The sequence below is a fragment of the Microcebus murinus genome, chromosome 8 (assembly GCF_040939455.1).
Source record: "Microcebus murinus isolate Inina chromosome 8, M.murinus_Inina_mat1.0, whole genome shotgun sequence".
Classification (NCBI taxonomy): domain Eukaryota; kingdom Metazoa; phylum Chordata; class Mammalia; order Primates; family Cheirogaleidae; genus Microcebus; species Microcebus murinus.
Genome location: NC_134111.1, coordinates 23162253 through 23189147, shown reverse-complemented (window position 1 = coordinate 23189147; position 26895 = coordinate 23162253). Strand labels below are relative to the sequence as shown.

The 26895-nt window shown below is 33.1% G+C and overlaps 1 protein-coding gene across 2 annotated transcripts in view; it reads left to right on the top strand.

Moving 5' to 3' along the window:
* The window catches only part of LRP1B (LDL receptor related protein 1B), a 1745675-nt gene that overhangs the window by 1529727 nt on the left and 189053 nt on the right, over nt 1–26895 (top strand). For both annotated transcript variants that reach the window (XM_020288518.2, XM_076005497.1), the window contains exons 61-66: nt 6156–6344; nt 7201–7349; nt 13127–13220; nt 18587–18703; nt 18824–18943; nt 20408–20527. In XM_020288518.2, coding sequence (XP_020144107.2) covers nt 6156–6344; nt 7201–7349; nt 13127–13220; nt 18587–18703; nt 18824–18943; nt 20408–20527 — 789 coding nt within the window. The remainder of the gene's footprint in view (nt 1–6155; nt 6345–7200; nt 7350–13126; nt 13221–18586; nt 18704–18823; nt 18944–20407; nt 20528–26895) is intronic.

Below are 26895 nucleotides of genomic sequence, written 5' to 3'. Positions count from 1 at the left end.
AAGAAATAATTATTTTTAAAAAAAGATTTGCAAATAGTAACAGTGAAAGGAACATAATTATTGGCAAAGAACAAATGTCCTTGGCCCTAAGGTTATATAAAGTACAGTCTTTTTTGATGGGGTATTTATAAAGCTCTGGCTCAGCAGTCATTCTCTGAAGATTCGTGTACCCTGGCCATTTCCTGTCCTCTTTCTTGGTTACTTTTTATAAAGGAGAACTCATTATCCACACACACACTACCACTGTCATGAATCTTTCACTTTCTGTGTCATGGTAAACCACGTAAATTTTATTATCTGTTTATTTACCAGCCTGCTCATTTTTGTAGCCTTTGTTTAACCTTACCTCATTTCTCAGTGCTAATTGTTTTTCTTTCTCATCTCTTTTTTTCTGCTTTTCATACTTTGCTACTTTAATTCATGCCCTAGTTTCTCTAAATATCTTGTTGTACTTTTATCCTTCTCAAAGGATATCGGGGAAAACTATGAGTGAGCATCCTGATCCTCTGTTCTGAAGACAAAGGATGTTTTAGTCATGTTAAATAGTTTGTACCATATTACCCAGGGAATGCATATTCCTGATGGTTTTTGATCAGCAAGGAGCTGTGTTAGATGAAAAAAAACATGAAAAATATTAATTGGAGGTAGTTCTAGTTATCCTACCTTTGCCTCTTTGCCCTGTTCCACATGCTGGAAAGCTGCTGACTTCCATGTACCGTATCACCCAGGCAAGCAGGCATTGCCTCCTGATGTCAAGTTGGATTTACTCCATGGATACATTGGGAGAACCTTAGATGGTGGACGGAGGGAGATGTCAGAATATTTATTCATCTCTTTCCCTCATGCCCAACCACAGTTATTAGCAGTGTCTGAGTTCATCTACCAATGGCCACTGCTCTCGTTGGGTGGATTTTTTTTACTAAGCTACATTTTTTCACCAGGTTCTGGTAACAGACCTAGGAAAAAGCAACTCTTCATTGGCCCCTTAGCTATATCCACACCTCTGTAAAGAATCCCTTTATTAAACTGTCTTCAATTCTCATTTAAAGAAGAATTTTCTGTTTACTGCAGCAACCTTGACTGATATCAAAGAGATTGAAAGGCATTATGATAAGTAGAAAAGTTAGAATAATTTTGCAATATTTCAGGTGTGAGAGGATGTGAGCCTTTACTTGGGCTAATGGCACAGAGAAAAATTTTAAAAGTGGGAGAATCTTAAAATATATTAAAATGTAAAAGATAGTAGATTTTAATGTTTGATTTCTTATACTTGTTAACATTAAAATTTTAGGAACTCAACCTTCTAAACATAGTCATTCATAGACTGAGGTCCAAGTTGACCTTAATAGATCACTGATTATTTAGATATTTCCTTTTAATAAATACATAAACTGTTTATAATTCAAATAAATCAATTTTAAACTCAAGGTACTCTGCAATCTTGATTTGTTCATATAAATGATTATAGAATATGGTGGTTGCATTCTATAGCTTTTCACTTTTTACTTTTGAAAATATTGCTAAAGCATTTATAGCCATTTTTAAATGATAAATTACTGGGATTTGGGGGTATAAAGTAATATTTTCAAATAACATTTAGATCCTTAAAGCAAATCTTGGAGGGGAAATGAAGGAAAATAGAGTATTACTAGAAAAATGTCTATCTTAGTATTAACCCAACATACAAAGCTATGTCAAATCTGCCAGTATTCTAATGTCATATCCTCCCATAACACCAACTATGGGATTTTTAACTCAACAACAGATAAGAACCGTGTTAACTGGTACATTTTGTTACTAAGTATTAAAAAAAGATTAGTCAGAAATATAAAATTAGATATTATCCAGGAATCTACTTGTTTAGCATGCTAAATGCTATCCAAAAAATGAATAATCAAGAGTATTGTAATAGAGTATGTCTAGCTGTGAGGCAACAACAGGTAAGTCAAAAACATGTTCTTGATGGCAACTTTTTCCATTTGCTGTAAGGACAAATGGAAAGCGGGATCACGTCCAGCTTTACTCAAAAGGAAAAACTCCACAAGGGACTATTTCTTTGATTTATTTTTCTGCCAAATATGAAATCCCTTCTTCTCAGAGATATAGACTATGAAAAAGAAATTAGGAACCTACTGCTTGAGTGGAATGCTGGAAACAGTACAATAAATAATGCTGTTATACAGAATAAAGACCTAAATACAGTAAGCAGCTTTAAATAGGCTTTAAATATATAATAAGTACCTGCTAAACTACAGCCCACATAGCGGTTCTGTTTTTCCCGTCTTTTATGTGTCTCCTGAATACCCATAAATGAACGATTTCTTGAATTTACTTTTCACATTTTTTTAATCTAATTAAACAAATGCAGTCTTATACAGGACAGCTGGTCATATAGTTTTTCTCATAAAAAGGATAGGCATCATCATTCTGAGGAAACATTGACTATTTTTTCCCTAAAGTTAACCACTTCTTAGAAAGAGTTTGTTTCTTAAATGTTACCGCTGTAGACTCACATTCCATGTTTAAATTTTGTCAGCTCCACTTACTGACTGTCTTAGTCTGTTTTCTGCTGCTATAACAGAATACCACAGACTGGCTAATTTACAATGAAAATTCATTTGGCTCATGGTTCTGGAGCTGGGAAATGCAAGAGCATGGTTTGGGCATCTGACAAGTTTTTTTACTGTAGTTGAAGGACACCAAATGACCAGAAAGCATGCTCAAGACAGGGCAAGAGCACATAAAACACAGAGAAAAAGGGGACCAAACTCCTGCAATACCTAACTCATCCCCATTATAATAGCACAAACTTATTATGAGCTCAAGCCCCTCATGAGCTAATCACCCTACTCTACTACCGTTACTATGGTAATTAGGTTTCCAACACATGAACTTTTGGAGGACACATTCAACCCAAAGCACTGCCAAATTACATTGCAATAGATCTTTCTTATAGTAATACATATAAACATGTATCCATATATATATACATATGTATAACATAAAAATAGATAACCAAAAATAAACAACTTTTGTCATCATTCAGAATAAGGAAAGTTTCTTGTCCCAAAATATATTCTCCTTTGGCTCAAAACCACTTCTCATTTAATCTCAATGGGTTTAACTCTTCATATATTGATGGAAAAATAAACACAACATTCACTTATTTATACTTATCATTTATCAGTTGATATATGGCAATTTTTTCACAGAAACTTAAGCAGATAATCAATTAAATCTTATTGACGACATTTAGATCTAAGAGGAAATGAAGCATACAACCAAGTTAGGAGATAAATCCCCAAAAAGGAAATATGTGAAGATTTTTTCATCTGTTTTAATTTGTTTCATTTTGATTGATTTTCATTAATATTGCTTGTGATATTAAGGATATAGTCACTATCTCTTAGAAGACTAGCTTCATATAGTCAGCATAGAGTTAGATATATGGGACTAAGTTTTCCCTTGTTGATACAAGTTGGTGTTTTTACTTCTTTTTCCTACAGCAAATACTTTGGTGGTTGTGTTTGATGTTGTTTGGGAAGTAAGCACATTTGCCAAATGAGTGGGCCTAGAGTGGGATTATAGAACTACTAGTGACTGTCCTGGTCTTTATTCCATTGTCAAACAAGGAATTGAATCAAACAGATGGTCACATTAGGCAAATGGACTAATTTTCTTTACTTTGTTCTACTTTTTCCACATGTTCTGTACATTCAGCTATGTGCCATTTTTATTCTGAAATAATAGCTTACCTTTTTGATCCCCATAAACCTTTTGTATTTATTTGATAACAGAAGTTTTTGTGATCACTACTTAATACTTGTCCAGTACTTAAATTGTGCTATGTCTGGAAATCATATATCATGCAATTGCAATCAAGTAATTAAACAATCTGACTTTCATATGGAGTTTATGAAATTAGCACGATCACTTTACGTATTCTACCCTACAAAACTGGCTTTCTTAAAAGCACTGCTAGGATGCTAAAGTGACTAAGAGCTCAGCAGCCAGAGAAGCTAAGATTTAAATACCAGTGCTTTCATTTACTAGCTTTTCCATTCCTCTTTTACTTAAGTTTTCCAGATCTTACTTTTCTCATCTGCAAAGTAAAGTCTTCTGCTGCACAACAGAGTTGTTGATAGTATTAAATGAAATAAGGTGAATAAAAAAGCAAAATTGCCTCTCCCACCCTTGAGAACCACTAACCTAGTTCTCCAGAACCCCAGCGCTTAATGAATATCAGCTATACTTACTGCTGAATAGTTAAAATAATAAAAAAAAAGATTGCTACTTTTGAAATGCTAATTGTTAAATTCTTACAATAACTATGTTTTTCACAAAAGTTATTTGTTTGACTCTCTTTGTGGACTGAGATTTTTGGAAGTGATGATTAATTTCTTTGAGACCAGAGGTAATGATATAATTACTTCCTTTTCATCTAAAGAGATCCAAATTAAATGTTTCTGAGTCTTTCAATATTTTATTTAAATTTTTATTTTATCTGAAAACTTCCAAACCTATGTCTAAGGTGAAAGACTCATAACGATTATCCATCAGAAAGATTTAACCAGTTGTTATCATTTTTCTGCATTTATTTTGTTGCTTTAGAATGATTTTATGCAGCCAAAAGTAGAAGACGGGAATAGTTTGTATAAATAGCTCAGACCTGATTCATTATGGTAGAGTGTTCTTTTCACTATTCTTTCCAATTCCACTTATTTTAGTCATAGTCTCCACATCTACAAGAGTACACAGATAATTAAGTTGTGCGCAAATCTAGATTTTTATTTCAAAATTGAAAACATCTGAAGTGTGCACGTCTGATTCTTTTTTATTTTTACATCCTTCACATGCATAATATCTGTTATGAGATGAATTTCTGGCTAGATGATATTATTGATAGTAGTAAATGATTTAACATATCACCTCTTTTGATGATTCTCATTTTAATTCTTTTATTTCTATTGTTTCTGAGTCATAGTGAATTCTCTGATCACATTTGGACTATCTGAATAAAAATAACAAATCAATAGATTTAAAATGTCTTCTTTTAGTTGACAATTTATCCAGCATTTTAAAAATAAGACTTTAAACTCTCCTAGAAAGAGTGAATTTTATTTGAAATTCTAATAGTTTTTCACTTATTACTGCATGAGAAATATGCCAAATTTTAATTCTCAGTCATTAAAATCTAATTAATGAAAAAATACCTATTAAGTATCTATTACTGGAATTACAGTACATTTTTTTCATTACTGAACTTTTTCTCAGAACTTCTAAAAGTATATCTGAAAATTAATACAGAGGAATATACATTTTTGTATGAGTTAAGAAGTTTTCATTTTCTCAATTTATTGATTATTTAACAAGTTTGAGAAACTAAAAGCACAAAGAGAACTCTATCACTATTTAAAATTATTTAACCCCAAGCCACCAGATTTTTTACATCTTATTTGCCTGATAGAATCCTAGAATCTCTTAAAAGAATAATTCACATTTGTGATGTGCAATCTACTGTTTACATTTAACCAGTAGAAGTTATAATTATAAAACAATTTAAATCTGCATCTAAACAGTTTTATGACTGTTAAGTCTGCTATCCACCATGCTTATTTCCCTCTAGCCCTATTCCAGTTCATCTTTTAAGCAAAAGTGCTCATAAAATCTCAATGACTAAAATGGTTTATAGTAGTTTTATAGTCACTTTATTTCCAGGTAGTAGACATATTTCATCCTGGATATATAATTTAGTCATTTTAAATGTTGGAGAAAGAAGGACAATGACCTTTAGATTTAGGTCTTAAGAACAACCTGATGAATATATATATATATCCCCATACCAATTGTTAATTTTAAAATGATGGATGTTATTTGTTTCTGGTGAAGCAGCCTTTAATAGTGAGCAGGATCATATTCACTTTTTTTTTCCCCCTAGTGGTTAAACCAAGCTAAATCTGAGCAAAGTGAGCTGCTGTGCCCAATCCTGCATTCTCTTAACCGGTAATAAAGAACCTTGCAGGCCTGACAGGTTGTCACAGCAATTATTCACACGAAGTTCTGTAGCAGTTGTATCTGTCAGCCCATGTAGTATTGAATATTTTAACTGGCAGTCTTCCAAGACTGAACATTAATCTTACCATCTCCTATTACAGTCCCTAATCAAGATATTCCAGGGGTGATTGCACTAACATTGTTTGAAGACTACATCTACTGGACTGATGGGAAAACCAAGTCACTCAGCCGTGCCCATAAAACATCGGGAGCAGACAGACTCTCACTGATTAACTCATGGCATGCCATCACAGATATCCAGGTGTATCATTCTTATAGACAACCTGATGGTAATTATTCTTTCCATGATTTCCATAAATGCATCAACATCTTTCAGTAACATTCCATTTTTGATTCTTTCAAGATTAAGTGTAATGTTATTTTTGAAAAAGATTACCAGATTTCATTATTTAGCATTATTTTATAGAAGAGTCCACTTGATATCAAGTACTGCTATCAAGGGATATGATTAGATGCTCAATAATAGCACAAAGAATTATTGATTTGTTCAAATTATATTAAGCTAAAATGACAATAATAAGTGTAGTCAGGGAAGTGAAGACTGCATTCTTGAAATAATTTGTTTACAAAATAATTGTAGGATTCTTAGTTTCTGTAATGCTGGGTAGAGGGAATTACATTTAGCTCTAGCGTTCCAAAAATGACAAATATATCAAGTTTGCTTAAGCATATGTCTAACAGGAATTCTAACAGGCCTTATGAAATAAAATTTTGATCATCTTGCTAAAAAAACCCTATCTGGCCTATAAAGTGAAGTCATTGTACTAGTAGTTGTAGAACATTGTTTCATTGTTTTATTTTACATTTATATTTCTGAGCATATGTATGTCTTCATCCAAAATGCTTCTAGCCTCTATTTTTCTGATGGACAATTTTTCCTACTAAAATGCTTGTTTTTGTAGACATGCACCCCTTAAAATTATTTAATAGTAAAATCAATGTCATTGAGCAATGAGTACGATTTGTAGCAAAATAAAATTATATTTATAATCTTGATGAGTTCTTGATTACAAAGATTTATTCAAATACAAGTAATGAAACTTTAATGTCCCATTTCTGATCCCATGTTATATTATTAGTCATGATTATCTTGTTTTATTATTGTTTTCTCTTTCTTGTCTGTAGTCTCGAAACATCTCTGCATGATAAATAATGGTGGTTGCAGTCATCTGTGCCTTTTAGCCCCTGGAAAGACCCACACCTGTGCATGTCCCACCAACTTCTATCTTGCAGCTGATAACAGGACTTGCTTATCCAACTGCACAGCCAGTCAGGTGAGTGGAGTTCTGGAAATCATTACATGGGATATATGGACAAGTTGTTATAAAAATTTTGCTTGAATTTGTTTGTGTTTGGCATGTCATTGAACGATCATTCCATGTATTTCAGAGATGGTCACAGAGTGAGGGAAAAACAATTTAATGCATACTGTTAAAATGAGACCTTAGGCATTAGGAGTACAAACAGAGGCCAAAAAAGGAAATAAAAATTAAAACCACTCTTACACAGATCCACACAAATAATGCTTCAAATCCTAAGTGGGCACAGCACCGGCACCAGAGTAGATTCTATTTATATCAAAAAGGCCAGATGATTGAGGCATAGGGTAGACAAAGGTAGGTGGAGTTTAAACAGGGCAAGAAATCTGCCTAGTTAACCTGCTCTGTGTCACTGCCTCTACTCTCTCTCATTTCTCAGAGCCAGTGATATGGAAAAGATAAATTGAATACAGAGTAATTCTCTATTATTTTATTAAAACATTATATGGTCAAAATAATCTCCTCTGAAACCTCTATTTATTCAAAATTTAATTATTTTCAAGTGAAGATATCCCAGAAATTAAATTTTCTACTTGATGGTAATTGCAAGGACTTAATCTTATTCCTTTCAAGTTTTGGACAACAGTTGTGCGACATTATAAAACTGTACTTTGTAGGGTCAGGCTCAGTGGCTCACGCCTGTAATCCTAGTATTCTGGGAGTCCAAGACAGGCAGATCGTTTGAGCTCAGGGGTTCGAGACCAGCCAAAGCAAGAGCGAGACCCCATCTTTACCAAAAATAGAAAAAATTAGCCAGGCATTGTGGCGCATGCCTGTAGTCCCAGCTACTGGGGTGGCTGAGGCAGGAGGATCACTTGAGCCCAGGAGTTTGAGATTGCTGTGAGCTAGGTTGACCCACAGCACTCTAGCCCCGGGCAACAGAGTGAGACTGTCTCAAACAAACAAACAAACAAAAAAACTGGAGTTTGTTCATTTGAGTCACTATCATGTTAGATTTAAAATAAAATTTTCAAAGAAACTGTGTTTTATTTTTTTTAATGACTACATTTATTTTTACAATTTCGGGTTTTGAATTTGCTGGTTTTCCACTTATTAGCAGTGACTTCATGGCAAGAAGTTGAATTTCCCTTAGAGTGTGTTTATCTTCAAAATGGAGAAGCTAATATTAGTTCAGGCTGACTCTCAGATTAGACCTATGAGTATCATACATGAAAGAATTGTATGAATGAAAAAGATCAGACCTTTTCCAGGGAGTCAGTATGTGGTTAGTAGTATAGACTCTGAAGCCAGACTCGCTGTGACCGGAACCCTGACTCTGCTTTAAACTGGCTGGGTTACCTTGGGTTTGTTTTACTCAACTTCTTGGTGCATCAGTTTTCTCCTCTTTTAAATGAGATGATAATATCCCCAGGCCGTTGTTTCTGGTACATAGTAGATGCTGTTATTATTACCCTTGCCCTCTAGTGCAACTGGAATATACTTAAAAGAATATGCGTGCAATTAGTATAAGCTGCCATCAAGGCGTTCTGATGTCTAGTTGAAAGCAAAGCCATAGATTCTGCTTTCTTTACAAAGTGTGGTGTTCTAATTATAATTTCCTGAGTATTCTTTTTAAAGAACTGGAAATTTAAGTCACTATGAGAGATAAAATCAGCAACCTAAATATTCCTCTTGGTAAAATTTAAGAGAGAAATCATACTTTTTTATATTTTAATATATAATTGCTTTGGTGCTGTTTAGTCAAATTTCCAGCTTAACCTCCAGGTTATTCTGAAATAATCTTTGATCCCTTGCTTTGGAGTGGTCCATGAGTCAGTCTATTGAGGCCCAAGGTCGAGGCCATTGCTGACTTAGTAGACATGATGGCTGCCTAAGTCACTACAGTGTGATGTGTCTCAATAGCCGACTGAAAATAGAATAAAGCCACAAGGTGCTTTGAAACACAGATGAACATCTCAAATAGCAAAACAAAGGTTGTAAAATATCAGCCTTGCTACAGGCATAAGAAAAATAAAATTTTTCAAAATATTTTATAAGGCCGGGTGTGGTGGCTCACGCCTGTAATCCTAGCACTCTGGGAGGCCGAAGCGGGCGGATTGCTCGAGGTCAGGAGTTCGAAACCAGCCTGAGCAAGAACAAGACCCCATCTCTACTATAAATAGAAAGAAATTAATTGGCCAACTAATATATATATATATATATAAAAAAATTAGCCGGGCATGGTGGCGCATGCCTGTAGTCCCAGCTACTCGGGAGGCTGAGGCAGAAGGATTGCTTGAGCCCAGGAGTTTGAGGTTGCTGTGAGCTAGGCTGACGCCACAGCACTCACTATAACCTGGGCAACAAGCGAGACTCTGTTTCAAAGAAAAAAAAAATTTTATAAGAAAATTCATAGTTATATTTATTCAATACCAAAAAATATGATTAGTCAATTAAATGAAATCCCAAGTCAACCTGAAAGTATTACTTATATGATAAATTTGTTTCCCAATTTGGTATAAATGATGACAAGACTAAAATATTTATAATTTTTCAAATACCCCCAATATTTTTTATCATAAGCTTTAAAAATTTTCAACAACAACAAGACAGAACAAACAAACCCAAATGTGGAAAAAATATATATATTTTTTCAACCATACGTTTGAGAAATAAAAAAAGAAGTTATCATTTCATTTGTTTCATCTTCAGTAAAATGAAGAATAGCTAACACAATCCATTAGTTATAATCCCTGTAAGTCTTTTGGTATATGCAGCCATTTTACCTCTGATTCTGTTCTGATTTTATGAGAGGAAAAAAAACATCTACTATACACTTCTTGGAGAAAAATCAGTTTCTAGAAACATAATTTTCACTAACATAGACATTTAAATGAAGCAAATGATCTAGGCAGTTCAGAATCATACTATTAAGCATTCTGATGAAAATGTTGGGTTTTTAATTTATTCCTTTTGAGGAATTTTGATTCATGGTCTAATGATTTCAACCAATGACATGTCCCCAAAATAGAATTGATTTTTAGAAAAATAATATAGGCAAATCATGCCAATAAAAATTCTATTAGTATTGAAAATGTAATCTGAGAATATGGTAAAAATCAAGATTAAATCCAATTCTTATAGCACTAATCATTTCAAATATTTAATTTAAATCGTTATAATAAGGTAGAAATGGCTTTATTTAGCTTTGAAGGGGAGACATTTCCTGTTTCACAACATTGGGATTTGCGTTTTATCTTTGTATCCATATTAGAAAACACATATTTAGCAGCTTCTTTATAGCTTCTTCTTGTGGTTGATAATTATGGTCTGCAGTTTATTTTATGGCGATATTAGTCTTGGAAAACACCGTGAAGAATATTTTATATTTATATTTAGTATTAATCTTTTTTTTAAGTTTCTGAATTTAAGTATGAATAAATGAATCCCCAACATGAAATAGAAGAGATCTTTTTCTGAGAATAAAATGTTGATTAGAATGAGAAGTGATGTGATATGTATATTTTACCCTGGCCTTATCTTAACTTGAAACCGTTTTTTGTTCTTATTAAAAATGAAATGGAGAGCAAAGTCATCATGTTAAATGTAATTCCAACAGTTGGTGTTTATGTAAATTAGACATATTTAGTGAACTTTAAAAATATATATTTTAAAAAGTTTTTCCAATCATGATTTGGAAGACTTTGAGGATGCTCAGGAGGCCTGAAGTCCTCTTAACTAATGTGCTTTGATATACTGTAATGACTGGAAATATTTAATGTTCAGGGCAATTGCTTTCCCTCGTATCCCCAGACAATCACTATCTATAAAGGTAATTTCTTTTCCTCTGGTAATTTATGAAAAACCACAACAGACATGACTACAGGCTATGTGGAAAAATCAGTTGAGCATTCAGATCTCCCCTTGGATTTATAGTGTTCTGTTACCTCCCATATTGCCACTGTAAGAAAAATTCACTCTCATATTTTAAAAAATAATGTAAATCTATCCTGAATCAACTCCATGATGTCTAGACAGGTTTAGCAAAAGCTAACATTAAATTATCTCTTATTTGAGGAAAGTAATAGTATTTTAATTAGACAAACTCTTAGATTGCTAATCCACTGTCATTAGAGCTAACCGAACCCAGACTATATTTTTCTGTCACGAATCTTTCTTATACATAATGTGCTAAGGTAAATGTCAACTTGTTATCAGTCACTCACAAGGGGATAAATGCTTCAGAAAGAAAATTAATAACTTTTAGAAAATTATTAGACTAATGTTTTCAATTCCAGATGAATATTGTAATATGTGCTTTTCACTGAATTCTACTAAAATAAAGAAGAAAATAATTTGATAGTAAAAGAACAAATGACTAAACTTTAATGTTTGGTTTTAATAATTTAGAGTGAATCTTTAAAGTGAGGGCAACTACTTCAGATGCATGTGTTCTCTGAATGGAAAGTGTGATTTTCTTTAGTTTCTTCTATATGAATGTTACTAAGAAAAAAATTAATTTGTGGTCACAGATCACTAAGTAAAAAATTAACTGAGCTTTCCTGGTTACTGTATACAGTTGGCCAGTAGTGAATCTAGTAGGAACAATAGTTCTGTGCTCGGTCTCAGGAGGTGAATTTGGGTTCAGGTCATCTTACTCATAAAAGTAATATGTGATAATATCTTCCTGAATTTTTTTCTCGAACATCTAGCCAACTGTGTACTAAATAGCCTATAAGTAAATATTGCCATATAAGAATTTCAACTACTTTCTCTATGGTTAATAGAAAAATGACTTGATAGTTAATTTTAAAAGGGAGGAGTCAAACTTTCTATTTCTATAAATAATAGAATTATCATGTTTCTTACTACTTTTTATTTAGCTGCTTGAAATGGAAAAGATGAACAAATAAAACATATAAATATTTTAATAGTTTTTTCACAGTAATCTAGAAAACAAATTTTATTAAAATAGTTTCTTGTGTTTTTTTATTTTTAAAAAGTCAGCAAAAAAGACTATCGAGCTTCATTTTTACCTTTTTAAAAAATTATCACATAACTATCATGTATATTTATTAATATTTCTAAAAACTGGAAAGGCCTCTATTGGCCTCAACTGCCTTAAATAAACATTCTTAAGATTTATATGGGGCTGATACTCATTATGGCTAAAGGCAGTATTTTTAGTGTTCAGGGAATTTTATGGAATCACAGCATGACTGTGCTAGAAAAGATCCTCCAAATTATGTTCAGCTTCTCATTTGGTGGCTAAAAAACACAGGCTGAGAGCTATATTAATTGAATTGCCCAAGATTCCTAAGAAAATCCAATTAAATTAATTAATTGAAATTAACCAAATTAATTCAACTTGATATTTCTTCCTAATATTCCTGATAATATTTAGCCCTATGTAGTGTTTGCTAAACTTTTTCTGTATCGATCCAGATAGTAAATATTAATATTTTAGGCTTTTCGAGCCACAGGGCCTCTGTGGCAACTAGTCAACTCTGTTGCTGTCACACACAAGTATCCCCCTAGACAATACGTAAACGAGTGAGCTTGTCTGTATGCACAGGAAATCTCAGGAGGTTTTCCCGAACAATGTGCTCTCCTGGCAGATCATTTTGTGGCATGTTGGGCATTTATGCCCTATTGTCTAAGAGCACTATTGTTCACATTTACAGCAAGAGAGTGGGCTAAGCTGCACTGCCCTGGTGAATTTTTGAATATCCATTGTATATGTGTTGGGCTCTGTAACATGTTTTTCCTTTTTTTTTTCCCATTTTTTAAAGTTTCGTTGCAAAACTGACAAATGTATTCCATTCTGGTGGAAATGTGACACTGTGGATGATTGTGGCGATGGATCTGATGAACCTGATGACTGTCGTGAGTATATTAGCAAATGCTGTAATTTAGAGTTTAGAGTTCCTTACATCACAGACACAGAAAATTGAAGCTAAATCTAGATTATTGCCATCTGATACATTTCCAAAATTGAAATAGAAAAGTTTTATATGTCAATACTTAAAAATATAAGAAAATTTGTTGCAATGTTTTGGGTATGTCTCTGATAACTGTTATATTTGGAATGATGCTATCAGCAGTTTTTGTTAGTTTTTTTTTTCTCAAATTTGACTGCTTTTAGAATAAATACATTACTTCATGTAGTGATTAGTAGAGTCATAAACAGCACGTTTCTGACTTAATATATCACCAAATTGTAAGAAAAAACGGGCAAGTTTTCAGAATACCACTCAGTGACTGAAATTGCAGCTTTAGGGGATATAATCTCTCAACTGTCAGCATTAAAATCCTGAAAATCCTTTAAAAGTAAGGTTTTTCCAATATAAATCAGTAGGTTACTGTTGAGCAATTTAATAATGTGTTCTTAGCAATTGCCTTAAAGTGACTGCTAATTATTTCTTGACATCTGACTGTGATTGGCATGGTTAGGTGTTACATTTTTAGCAATCATTGGTAACTTTGGTTGCAATGAGCAGTCAGCAGACTTTTCCTGATAGCCTTTTATAGTTCACTCCATAGGTCACTCCAATACTGTCCTGTCAAGTTGAAGATGCTTGTAGTCAATCATGATAATTCCCTCAACATCCCACTGGATGATCACTCTGATTAGGCCTTGACAATTGAGTTCAAGATCCTTACGCTTGCACTGAAAAAATACAGTGTACTGTCTTAGCAAGAGCTAGCTACTTTCTGCTGTAGAATTTTCAACACCTAATTATAAAGCTGTTTCAAATCTGGGGTCTCTAAACAGTTACTTAGATGGATTGTGTTTCATTTCTCTGGTCACTACCATATCTGTCACACAATTGAAGTTGTTTCACATAGTTTATTTGTATGTCTGAAAGTAGTAAGTAATGAATTCAATGTGAAGGAAAAATGTTATAAAAGTTACTGCTTTTCTAATATAATTCTTATGTTTCTGAAAGATTCACTGCTCTTTGATTTTTTTAAATAAAATTTTTTTCACTATGATAGACAGCATATAAAAAGGAGTATCTGTGTGGAATAGATATACTAGTATGATTGAATTACTATTATTTTAAACCACTGAATTAAAGGGAATACCAAAGGAACAAGAAGTTATTTTGGTGATATTACTGAAATTCACTTAATAAAATAAAGTTATTACTTTTCCCACATTAAAGTGAATTTTCTATGATATGATAGAGTAAATAGAACTTATTTTTATAATTCATAGAAATAAACAAGGATGAACACATTAATTTTGAGCTTAGTTAACAAGATGACCCTTCCTGTCCAAATTTACTCTTCTTTGAGAAAATTTCTCAGTGACCTACAGAGAAAGTCAACATCACCTAATGCTTTTCCTTCTAAAATATTTGCAGCTCCTGACCTCTAATTTTAATCTTTACTCAAATTTTATACTAGAACCATAATTGATTTGAAAAATTAACTAAAGATTTAGTATAGTGAGTTTTTCACATTTTTCATCTTTCAGGATATATGGTGATCAAATATTATTTTAGTGTCTTCAGAGACATCTGAAATCTTAGAGCTTCTGTATAAACCTTATCCTTATTAAATACTAATATCTACATTTATTCATATATTTTTAAAACTGACAAGTAACAGTTGTATATATTTAAGGTGTGCAACATGACGTTATGACATATGTATACCTTGTGGAATGGCTAAATCAAGCTGTTTAACATAAGCATCATCTCACTTACTTGTCATTTTTTTGTGGTGTAAACACTTAAAATCTATTCTCTTAGCAATTTTCAAGTATGTAATACATCATTTTTATCTGCAGTAACCATGACATACAATAGATCTCTTGAACTAATGCATCCTGCCTAACTAAAATGTTATGTCCTTTGACCAGCATCTTCCCAATTCCCCCAACCTCCAGCTTCTCTGATAACAACCATTTTACTCTGTGGTTTTATGAGTTTGACTATTTTAGATTCAACATATAAGTAAAATCATACAGTATTTGTCTTTCTGTGCCTGGCTTATTTCACTGATGGTAATGTCCTCCAGGTTCATCAGTGCTTTAATAAATGACAAAATTTACTTGTTTTTGAGGTTGAATAGTATTTCATTGTGGATATATGCCACATCCTCTTTATTCATTCATCTGTTGATGGACACTTAGGTTGATTCCGTGTCTTGGCTATTGCAAATAAATCTTCAGTAAACAGGGGAATGTAAATATCTTCTCAACATACAGATTTTTATTATTTTTTTAATTTACAGGCATACCTCATTTTATTGTGCTTTGCTTTATTGCACTTTTGCAGATACTGTGTTTTTTTAGAAATTGAACGTTTGTGGCAATGCTACGTCAAGCTTGTCTATTGGCAACATTTTCTAACAGCATGTTGTCAATTCGTGTCTGTGTGTCACATTTTGTTAATTCTAGTGATTTTCCAAACTTTTTCATTATTGTTATATCCGTTATGATGATCTGTGATCAGTGTTCTTTGATATTATGATTGCAATTGTTTTAGGGCACCACTAACCATGCCATAAAAGACTTAATTGATAAATGTTGGATGTGTTCTGACTGCTCCACTGACTGGACTTTCTCCATGGTTCTTTTTCTGCTTGGGCCTCCTATTCCCTAAGATACAACAGTACTGAAATTATGCTAATTAATAACCCTACAATGGCTTCTAAGTATTCAAGTGATAGGAAGGGTTACATGTTTCTCACTTTAAATCAAAAGCTAAGAATGATTAAGCTTTTTGAAAAAGGCATGTCAAAAACTGAGACAGGCTGAAAACTAGTCCTCTTGCACCAGTTAACCAAGTTGTGAAAGCAAAGCAAAAGTTCTTGAAGAAAGTTAAAAGTGCTACTCCAGTGAACACATAAATAATAAGAAAGCTCAGCCTTCTTGATGATATGGAGAAAATTTCAATGTTCTGGACAGAACATCAAACCATCCACAATATTCCTGTGAAGTGGTCCCCAAGCCCCAGTCCAACCACAGATCAGTTCAAAAGGAACCAGGTGGGCTGCACAGCAAGAGGTAAGTGGCAGGCATTTAAGTGAAGCCCAACCTGCACCCATAGCCACAGCTGTTCCCAGTCACCACTCCCCATCCTTTGCATCACTGCCTAAGCTCCGCACCCATCAGATCAGCAGCAGCAACAGACACTCACAGGAGCTGGAACCCCACTGCAAACCAGACATATGAGGGACCCAGGTTGTGTGCTCCTTGTGAGAATCCAAGACCTGATGATCTGAGGTGGAGCTAAGGTGAAGTGAAGATGCATACCTCCCACCTCCCACCCCCAGCCAGGGAAAAACTGTCTTCCACAAAACTAGTCCCTGGTATCAAAAAGCTGCCAAAAGTCAAAGCTTAATTTAAGGCATAGCCCTAATCTTCTTAAATTCTGTGAAGGCTGAGAGTGATAGGAAATCTGCAGAAGAAAAGTTTGAAGCTAACAGAGATTGGTTCATGATATTTAATGAAAGAAAACATCTCGATTATGTAAAAGTAGAAGATGAAGCAGCAAGTGCTGATATAGAAGCTGCAGAATGTTATCCAGAAGCTCTAACTAAGATAATTGAGGAAAAGTTATACACTAAACAATAGATTTTCAATGTAGACAACCTTATATTGGAAGAGGATACCATCTAGGAAGGACTTTCATAGTTAGAGAGCAAAAGTCAATGCTTGACTTTAAAACTTCAAAGGACAGGCTGGCTCTCTTGTTAGGAACTAATGCAGTTGAAACCAATGCTCATTGACCATTCCAAAAATTCTTGGGCTTTTAAGAGTTATGAGCCTTAAGAATTATGAACCCACTTTGTCTGTGTTCTAGAAATGGAGCAACAAAACCTGGATGACAGTATTGTGTTTATATCATGGTTTACTGAATATTTTAAGCCCACTGTTGAGACCTACTCCTCAGAAGAAAATATTCTTTTCAAACTATGCTGCTTTCAAATATTCCTTTCAAAATATTCCTTACTGCCCCTTGACAATGCTCCTGGAATCCTTTTTTAATTATGTGGCAAGCATAATTATCATCTTATTAATATTTAAAATATTAAAGGAAATTGTATACAAAGCAAAATGAAATAAAGGAAATGCACATCTTTAAAGTATGAGAAAATTATGTATCATTCAGTTTAAATATTTAGTATGATTAATTAACAAATGTTATAGAGTGGCATAAATGACTTTCAATGCTTCAGAACTCTCTTAAATCTATGGAAGTGAAGCATATATTGAGTTGTTTTTTAAAAAATGTTTAAATTTTTAACTAATACTGTAACTATAAAAGCATAATTTATTTTAAAAAGAAAGTTTAAAATGTCACTTATTAGTGTTTGATTCTCTGATTTGAGCTAATAAAGACCATATTAATCTCAAAGTCAGTGATTAGTAACATACATTAATATCATTAGTTAAAAGATAAGTGTTTTATTACAAGAAACATAGTTTATGAGAAGACTTCAGAGTTAGATATACATCCTTGGATGAATTATTAGTATTCATGAAACTTAGTTTATTCAGTTGTAAACTAAGTTTCTAAGTAGATCATGGTGATGCCAAAGTGATAAGGTTATGATGAGATTAAATTAATAATTTTATATAAAAGGGTCTGGCTTAGTTCCTGATACAGAGTGGCTTATCAATAGATCCTACTTTATTATTATTATTCCTCATATAACCTCAAAGAGTGTAGCAAAAAGAAATGCATTATCATTTGGAACTTATTATAATATACATTGTATGTCAAAATGTTTATAAAATATCTTTATGTTATTAAAGGTATGGAAATGTATATCAATATAAATTTGATTTAAAATGTGATACATACAGGATGCATTTGCTTTAATTAGTGCTAGAGAATACGCATTGAGGACAGAGCATAGGCATGTCACAGACAGCAAAGTGATCAAAGAGAAATGATTTTTTAAAAAATGATATTGAAATAATATCTGTATTACAATAAATTTCACTCTGCAACTTAACTCTAAATGCCACTTCACTGAAATTAGGAGACTTTTATTTTTAAAAAATGTATGTTGTTAATCCTTACCCTCTTACCATCAATTTATGAACTGTTATCTGAGTTACTCATGGCTCAGCTGAACATATGAAGCTAATGGCTATCTAGATGTGAGTCATTCACATTGTGTTCTGTATATGTTTAATATAATAGATATTTTGAATATCAGAAGAGTTCTGTTTAAGAAGTTATAAGCTAAGTTTGCCATTCTACAATACCTACATGTTTTCTCCCCAGCTGAATTTAAATGTCAGCCAGGCCGATTTCAATGTGGGACTGGACTCTGTGCTCTGCCTGCTTTCATCTGTGATGGAGAGAATGATTGTGGAGACAATTCTGATGAACTCAACTGTGGTAGGTGATTAAATTCCTAACTAAAGAACATAAATCTAATTCTTAGCTGATTATGTCTGCACTGATTTAAATTCCGACACAGGTCTTAGGTCAGATTTTTTTGTTCTCTCTGTCATATAGACACACATGTCTGCCTGTCAGGTCAGTTCAAGTGCACCAAGAACCAAAAATGTATCCCGATAAACCTCAGATGTAATGGGCAAGATGATTGTGGTGATGAAGAAGATGAAAGAGACTGTCGTAAGTCACCTCAAAACGCTTGCCTTGCCTTGTTTTTGACTCCCAACTTAAGCTGGTTCAAAAATTATTATGATGATACATAAATTCATACAGTGTAGATGCAATACAAAATAATAACTATGGTCAAATAAGTATAAGTAGGTGTGAATTGAGATAGATTATATAAGAACTCCTATATAAAAAATATCACACAGATTATGTTTTCTTTAAAAGCTACTTGGAAATTATGACAAACACAGACAACATTCAGTCATCTGCATCATCCTTAAGGGAAGCATCAAATAAGACATTGCAGTTTATTACTCCTTTGTTTTTTATAAACTGATTTTTTTTTTGCTGATATTAAGTAGTTACGGGTAATTTACTTCTGTTGATTAATTTGTTACTTGAAATCAACTTTACTCTATTTTAGCTAGAGATTTTTCTCCCATGAAATATATATTGAACTTATGATAAGACATACAAAATCTGAGCAAAATAACCTAACAAAATTACTTGAACAGAATTGTAAATAATATTCCATTTAATATACCTTAACAGGATACTTGAAAGAATAATAGTAAAACATTTTCAATTCTTTTCACCTCATATTTCTGTCTTCCACCGAAAATCAAATTACATTAAAGGAAAGGCAAAAGAGTTTGCACCATATACATATATGCACATAGGCAGATGTGCACATGCGTGCACACATACACACACACACACACACATACACACACATACACACAGGATCTGAAGCTTAGAGTACCTGTCAAGTTCTGGGGTTTCAACCGAACTGCTGTCAACATTTCTGTCTTGCTGAAGTTTTATTTTATTCCTCTAAAACTTTTATCAGTAAATAATGTGCAGTCATCCAGCAATTTGATTAAGATGGTGCATTCAGAATAAAGTCAGTACCAGTTCTTTATGGTTAGCCATTCTAGAAGCTGATCCATTAAAATGACTGGGATTTGTGATGCAGTTTATAGTCTGAGCTGGATGTTCACTTCCCTCAAAACTCAACACAACGCCTGGAGATTTTGATAAATTTCATGCTTGTTATTTCCTCATTCACTTAATGTCTTCCAATTTTAGTATTTTTAAATTTATAAAAATGCATATGCATAAATTCTTAAAATTTATCTGGAAAAATGTATTGTGAAAGGCCCTGAATTCTTTGTTTATAAAATTAGTTTCCAAGTACCTAGTGAAATACATAAGCGAGAGTTTTTTGAAAAATCTGATTTTTATCAATAAATCATTACAGAAATGTGTTTTGTTTATTTACTTCTACTGAAAGGATATCAGAAGTACATTATAGGTAATTAAAAGTTAAATTGTCTCACTTTAAGAGGCCCATTAACTAAAAGACAATACATTTTTAATAAACCATTTTTAACATTTGTCTGTATAATTGCTTTTAATAAATAAAATGTCTGTTGTTCTCCAAAGCTACATTTTAATAAATGTTTTCCTCTTAAGCTGAAAACAGCTGTTCTCCAGACTATTTCCAATGTAAAACTACGAAACATTGCATTTCCAAGCTGTGGGTTTGTGATGAGGATCCAGACTGTGCAGATGCATCAGATGAGGCCAATTGTGGTGAGTGTTTTGTGACCATGGGTCTTATCCACTGGTGTTTGTGTCAACATCTGAGATGGCCACAGTGAAAGGAATTGGAACACAATTCTGATGAAACTAAGCTCTTACGTGAGAAAGTTTTGTCTCTGTGTCCATAAAGTCATAAAATACTTACTTTTCTACTTTACAAAAAGCATGCAATGGTAAGATGGAAGAATAAGTATTACTTGGTATAACCCAAAATTTTAGAAAAGGCAGATCAAAGAGATGGAATAAGACCGTCATCTTCTGTACTGGAAAGTGCCTCTGGTAGTATTAGCGTTTAGTGAACAGAAATAAGGAAAAACTATTTTTGTATTGTTCTAGACTTCATTTTTCTGCTTATATGCATAAGATTATTCATGCAATGATTATTTTTCTTCACTCTTAAACACAATGGGAAAAACAAAGAAAAAGATAAAAGCATCTGCTCTATTTCAGCAGATGAAAGTGATCACTTGTTAGCATTTGTTTCTGAAATATTAATATTTTCACTTAAATTTATTTTGTTTAAAATAATTATTCCTTAATTAACATTGCAGAAATGGAGAATATGTTCATTTTGTTTAATGTATTTGATCCTATCTTGAAAATTTCAACAGTGAGACAGAAATAAAGAGCAGTTATTATGTGTAATTCATTTTATCAACACTTATGAAACCTTAATTGAGCCTGTTTTGTAGACAAATATGCCAATTTGACATTCTTGGAAGCAAAAAGCATTTAATTTAGTAATTTATTAGGAAAAACAAAATTTGTCTAAACTAAAGATAGGACTTCCAGACTTCATAGAATTGTGTTAAATGCGTATTCTAGATTCCACACTACTCTTATTTAATTTTTCTCAGGAAAATGAAAATAATTGAAACCTTTAATAAGATCTAGCAATCCCACTGCAGGGTATATATACAAATCAGGGGAAATCAGTGTATCAAAAATATGTCTGCACTCCCATGTTTATTGCAGCACTATTCACAATAGCTAAAATTTGGAATCAACCTAAGTGTCCATCAACAGATGAATAAAGAAACCGTGGTACATATACACAATGGAATATTATGTAGCCACAAAACAATGAAATACTACCATTTGCAATAACATGGATGGAAGTGGAGAACATTATGTTAAGTAAAATAAATCAAGCACAGAAAGTCAAATCTTGTATGTTCTTACTTTAATGTGGGACTTAAATATTAATATTAAAAACAATTGATGTCATGGAGACAGAGTAGAATGATGGCTACCAGAGATTCGAAAGTGTAGTGGGGGTGGGGAGGAGAAAGGTAGGGTGGTCAATGAGTGCAAACATAGAGTTAGATAGAATGAACAATATTTGCTAACACAACAAGTGACTATAATCAACAATAAGATAGAGTATACTTCAAAATAACTAAAGGAGTGGAATTGGAATGTTCCTGATATAAAGAAACAATAAATGCCTAAGGTGATGGATACCCCAATTATCCTGATTTGATTAATCTGCATTGTATCAAAACATCCCGTGTACCTTATAAAGATATACAATGATTAAGTACCCATAATAATTAAAAAGAAAAGATCAAATAAAAAGCAACATTAAAAAACCTTTCTGAGCTCTGAAATTGTATTTATATTGAACAACACTTATGAGCTACATGTATAAGCATTGCCAATAACATGTCTTTAAGAGATTTTCCTAATATTGTGTTTCGTATAATTGTGTCTTCAGAGTATACAACCAGTGTAGCTTATCACAGTATCATAAAACTACCATATACCACTTTATGAAATTGGTTTTCCCACTCAATTCACAAAGCTTCAAACTACATTCATCACTGATTTGTCCATAAAAATTATTATACTAAGGAATTTTGTAGGCTAGCTTATATTACTGCTTAGTATTACTGCTTAGTTTGCTTTGTTGTATTTTGCATTTTCATTTACCAAAGCAATGTGGAATAATGACTTATTAGCTCTCTGAACGATTTTTGATTAGAGTGTTATTTCTATATTTTGCTCTCCTTCCTCCTCACTTTTGTATAATTTAACTGGTTTTGGTAGATTATATTATTCAAACCAATGATTATCAATCATCGTAATAATAATGCCAAACATTCAGTTGGTGCTACCCATATGGCCCAGGAAATGTGTTAAAGGCTATATAGAGATTACCTTGCTTAATCTCTTTATTCTCCCTATTTTATTGATACAAAAAGTGGGGACAGGGAGGTTTTGTAATTTGTCCAAAGTCCCACAGCTGGCAAGTGGTAGAACTGGCACTTGAATCCAGAATTATTTGACACTGAAGCATCTGCTTTGAACCTCTGTGGACATAGCATAAATTCACCTCATTTTTTCTATGTAAAAAGAAAAAAAATATTTAAGTATTTTCAATAATAAGGGTATATAGAATTATCCCAGCTACAAGTATTGCTGTAAGTTTTGGACCAGTACATATACACATATTCACATACGGTGAGGAGTGGGGGCTCGGGGGTGGGGGGGAGGCGCAGAGAATTGCCATTTAATTTGCATTCAACTCTGCAAAATTTCACTGTGGCCAGGTGCTAATGTAATTTAAAGAAACTTCTACATCATTATCTTAGTATAGCTTTCACAGTCTTTATTTTTTTGAAGGGGTTAAGAGGCCACCTCATTACTTTTTCTTCTGTCTTCAATAAACACAAAACTGTCACATATTTATACTAATTCTGTTAGCACTTCTTGGGATGATTCCCCTTTTAATGTTTTACTGCATAAGAAATAACTTCTTAAAGGTTAACCCTATCAGGCTAAGGCTCTCCTGTGTGAATCAAGTATATGTTTCTTTGTGAGTAGGAATAGATCATGTCTGGAAAAGGGGGTGTGATTCACTATTTTACATGTCTTATGTCCTCAGTCACTAGCAGAATATGGAAAAGACTTGTATTAAGTATCTGTTGAATGTCTAGCCGGTTCCCTGGTGCAAATCTCGATTTGCAATGCATTTTCCTGTAATTGTCTTCCATATTTTATGAGCCCAGTGCTGAATTTAAGGGGAGATTCTCTTCTATTCTTGGAGTTTACCTAGCTCAAACCTCTTATTTCTCAGCACTAGTATTTATATTTATGTGTAGTTCTGTATCAGTTGTATTCTTTCAGTTCTAAAGTCTTAGCATTGTAGTTTATTCTACCTCGACATATCCTAACTGAAACAAGTTGTTTTGTTTTGCTTTCAATTGTGTAATTAAACAAATGTAGAAGCAAGAGGGGGAGAGGGAGAGAGAGGAGAGAGAGAGAAGCACTATGGGAAAACAGAGTAACTTAACACAAATAAAATACATGTGTAGCATAGGGAATTAAAATGGCAATATATAAATATTTTAAAAATTATTCTATATTTATGTTTACAGGAATAGCACATGTTTATTTAATTTACTCCAGGGTAATCGTTGAGGTCTTTAGGTACTCACAAATTTAACAACAAGGATTCAATCTGTGGAAGAATTTTATGCTAATCTATAATTTAAGGAGGCTTTGAATAGCTGTAGATTAGATGTAGTTTATGAATTCAGGCTTAATAAACTAGCCTTGGTGAAACTTTGAACATAAATTTTAAAAATTAAATTAAGTATGTAATGTCCCATCTTATTAACATCTAGTTTCTGAGATGGCTAAATGTATGAATCTTTAAAAAGCTACATTTGGCACATTTGGATTAAGTTAATAAATATCTTTGAAAAACATCTTTTAGCTCTATTTCTGTGTAAGTAAAGATTTAAATTTATGCTAGCCTTATGGTCACAAGATAGTTTCAATTTCCTTTTGTGAGTTGTTAATAGTTCTTAAAAAATTACTTCTTTTTGCTTGAAGGTGTTTACTCTTTTCTAACTTTATACCTAGAGAAAAACAAACTTTAAAAATGTACATAAATACTCTTTTATTAGATTGTAAATGTTGAATGCTCTTGTAAGGCTGTTTCACTATTTATTACAATATTGGGCAAATGCCAGATTTGACTGCCTGACCAAAATAAGTAGAATACCCAGTTCTAGCAGCTCCAGGATATTCGTTTGGAATATCAACTTGGAATTAATGCAACAATATTACTCAAAGATTTTTCAACTTCTGCCTGCCATTTTCTATTTCAGGAACTCATTGAGAATTTAAGGATTTGACAGATCTATTAATATACTAGATTCATACTTCTGCTCAGTAATCAGAGTTGAAACATTTCTACAGTTTGTCTCAGAAAATGGTAAAATCTGTGTCTATTATGTTTTCTCTTTAGGTCCATATTTTAGACTTTTAGTTCCCTTGATGGCTATAAAATAATCTCTCTTTTTGCTAGTTATTTTTCTGTCTGGACTCACCTGTCCAACTCTGCCCTTATGCCCCAGCTTTCTAGAATTCGCCATTTGTTTTGCCTCATCACTCCTCTTTGTGGTCTTGCTTTCTGCTTTTTTTTCCTGCATCCTTTGCTCTAATATAGAATTCTGTGTTATCAAAACGACTCTGCCTCCAAATTGGTTCAGCTTCATTTGCTGCTTTTGAGTAGCCTTAGTTTAATCTGCTGCTTGGCTAATTATCTTTAATTAACGTGCAAGCTATAATCACACTAGCTAGGGCTTGTGAGAAGAACTTGAACTTCCTACAGTAGCTTTGTACATTCTACAGCCTCGTTTTCCCAATATGACACTAAACACATTCAAACCAAAAGGTAAAACCTATCAACTTGTGTTTTTATTTTCCTTTAAACATATGACCAGGAAATTCGAACCAGGTTACTCAAGCTATAGCTACAAGCTATAAAAAAAGTAACAGATTTTTTTAAGTTAAAGCAAATACATATTAAATTATAAAATATTTCAAACATACAGACTTGTATAGAAAGTTATATAATAAATACTATGTACTATTTTAACAGATTTTAACATTTGGCCACAGATGTCTCTTTTAAAACATTTAAATATCTACAGTAACAGCTAAAGCCCACCTCTGCCCCTCCCCCTCCTTTCCTCCCACTGTCCCAAAGTGGTATCATTCAGACGTATTGGCTGTCTTTCTTTATTTAAAAAATGACTTTTACTGTATAAATATATATCCATTCATGTATACCGAAGATTTTACAAGATTTTAAAGATTTAAATAAGTGATATCATATTTCTATATTATTTCAAAGCTTAACACTTTTAGTATTTCAATTCATTCATAAGCATAAACAAAATTTATTAATCCATTTCCCTACTGAGGGTTGTTTCTACAGGTAATAATTATTAAATATTATTAAACATTCTTTAGCAAATCTGTCACAAATCAACTCATGCAACCTGTGCTACAGACACTGTGAAGTCTCAGTTCCCTGCTTAGGTGCTATAATTGTCGCCTTGTGAGAAAGTCCATTTGTGGCGGCCTTGACAGCATCCAGAGGCAGGATGCTGTTAACCCTGCAGTCAGGAGCAGACTAAATTATACTTAGGATGGAGGGCCTGGGGGAAGCCTGAAGAGGGAATCTCTGGCATTGAGGTCTATAACCACAGTAAAATAATTCATGATATTTGAGAATTTAGTTACTTGTGAATTCAGTTATTTTCAAAAAGTTGTACCAACTTAGAATAGCATTTAGCAAATGTTAATTCCATGATTCCAGATAATCCATGTGGGATAAATTCTGTGCTCTGACACACAGCAAAGGATGATGTGCTAAATTCTGTATCTTGGAAAATGATGCACACTTACAAATATTTTGTTAGGACATCTGTCTAGTATTTTTAATCAATATTTCCTGAATTTAAATATAGGATACAAATGTATGTACTATATTTTGACTAGCAAAAAGATAATATGAACATCCCCAAGTGCCTCTACCCTATGTGGCTGTGATTTGGGAGTGTAGGGTGTATGGTAGGGGCTGGTTGTTGAGGGAAGCTTCTGGGAGATAGATTTTAAATTTTCTAACATATGGTATCACAATAGCTCTTTCTTTAGACATTTAGAAGGGTGGGGTTATGTGCCTTCATGTTACCAGTGGGAAGGAGGAAGTACCTTCTATCCAGACAGTCTCTGGAATCTTGCTGGTCTCTGCTGAGGGGTTGTTCTGATCTGCAACCCGCCTGGCATCCTGTGCTGTGCGTGCAGACATCGTCACTGTCTGAGTGTAGGTTTCACTATGTCGCCAAGTCTGCATTCCTGGTGAGCTGCAGACTGATCTTAAGTTTCTGATGATATGTGAAAACTCTTGAGCCAAGATACAAGCATATAATCCTGTAAACCTCCTGGTCCTGTGAGGAGCTAGGAATGATGATGCCACATGCTTATCTTTTAAAGTGCCACCCTTTTTAAATGTCATAAAATTGCTCCTGAATTTTGTTAAATGCATCATGCACCCGGTA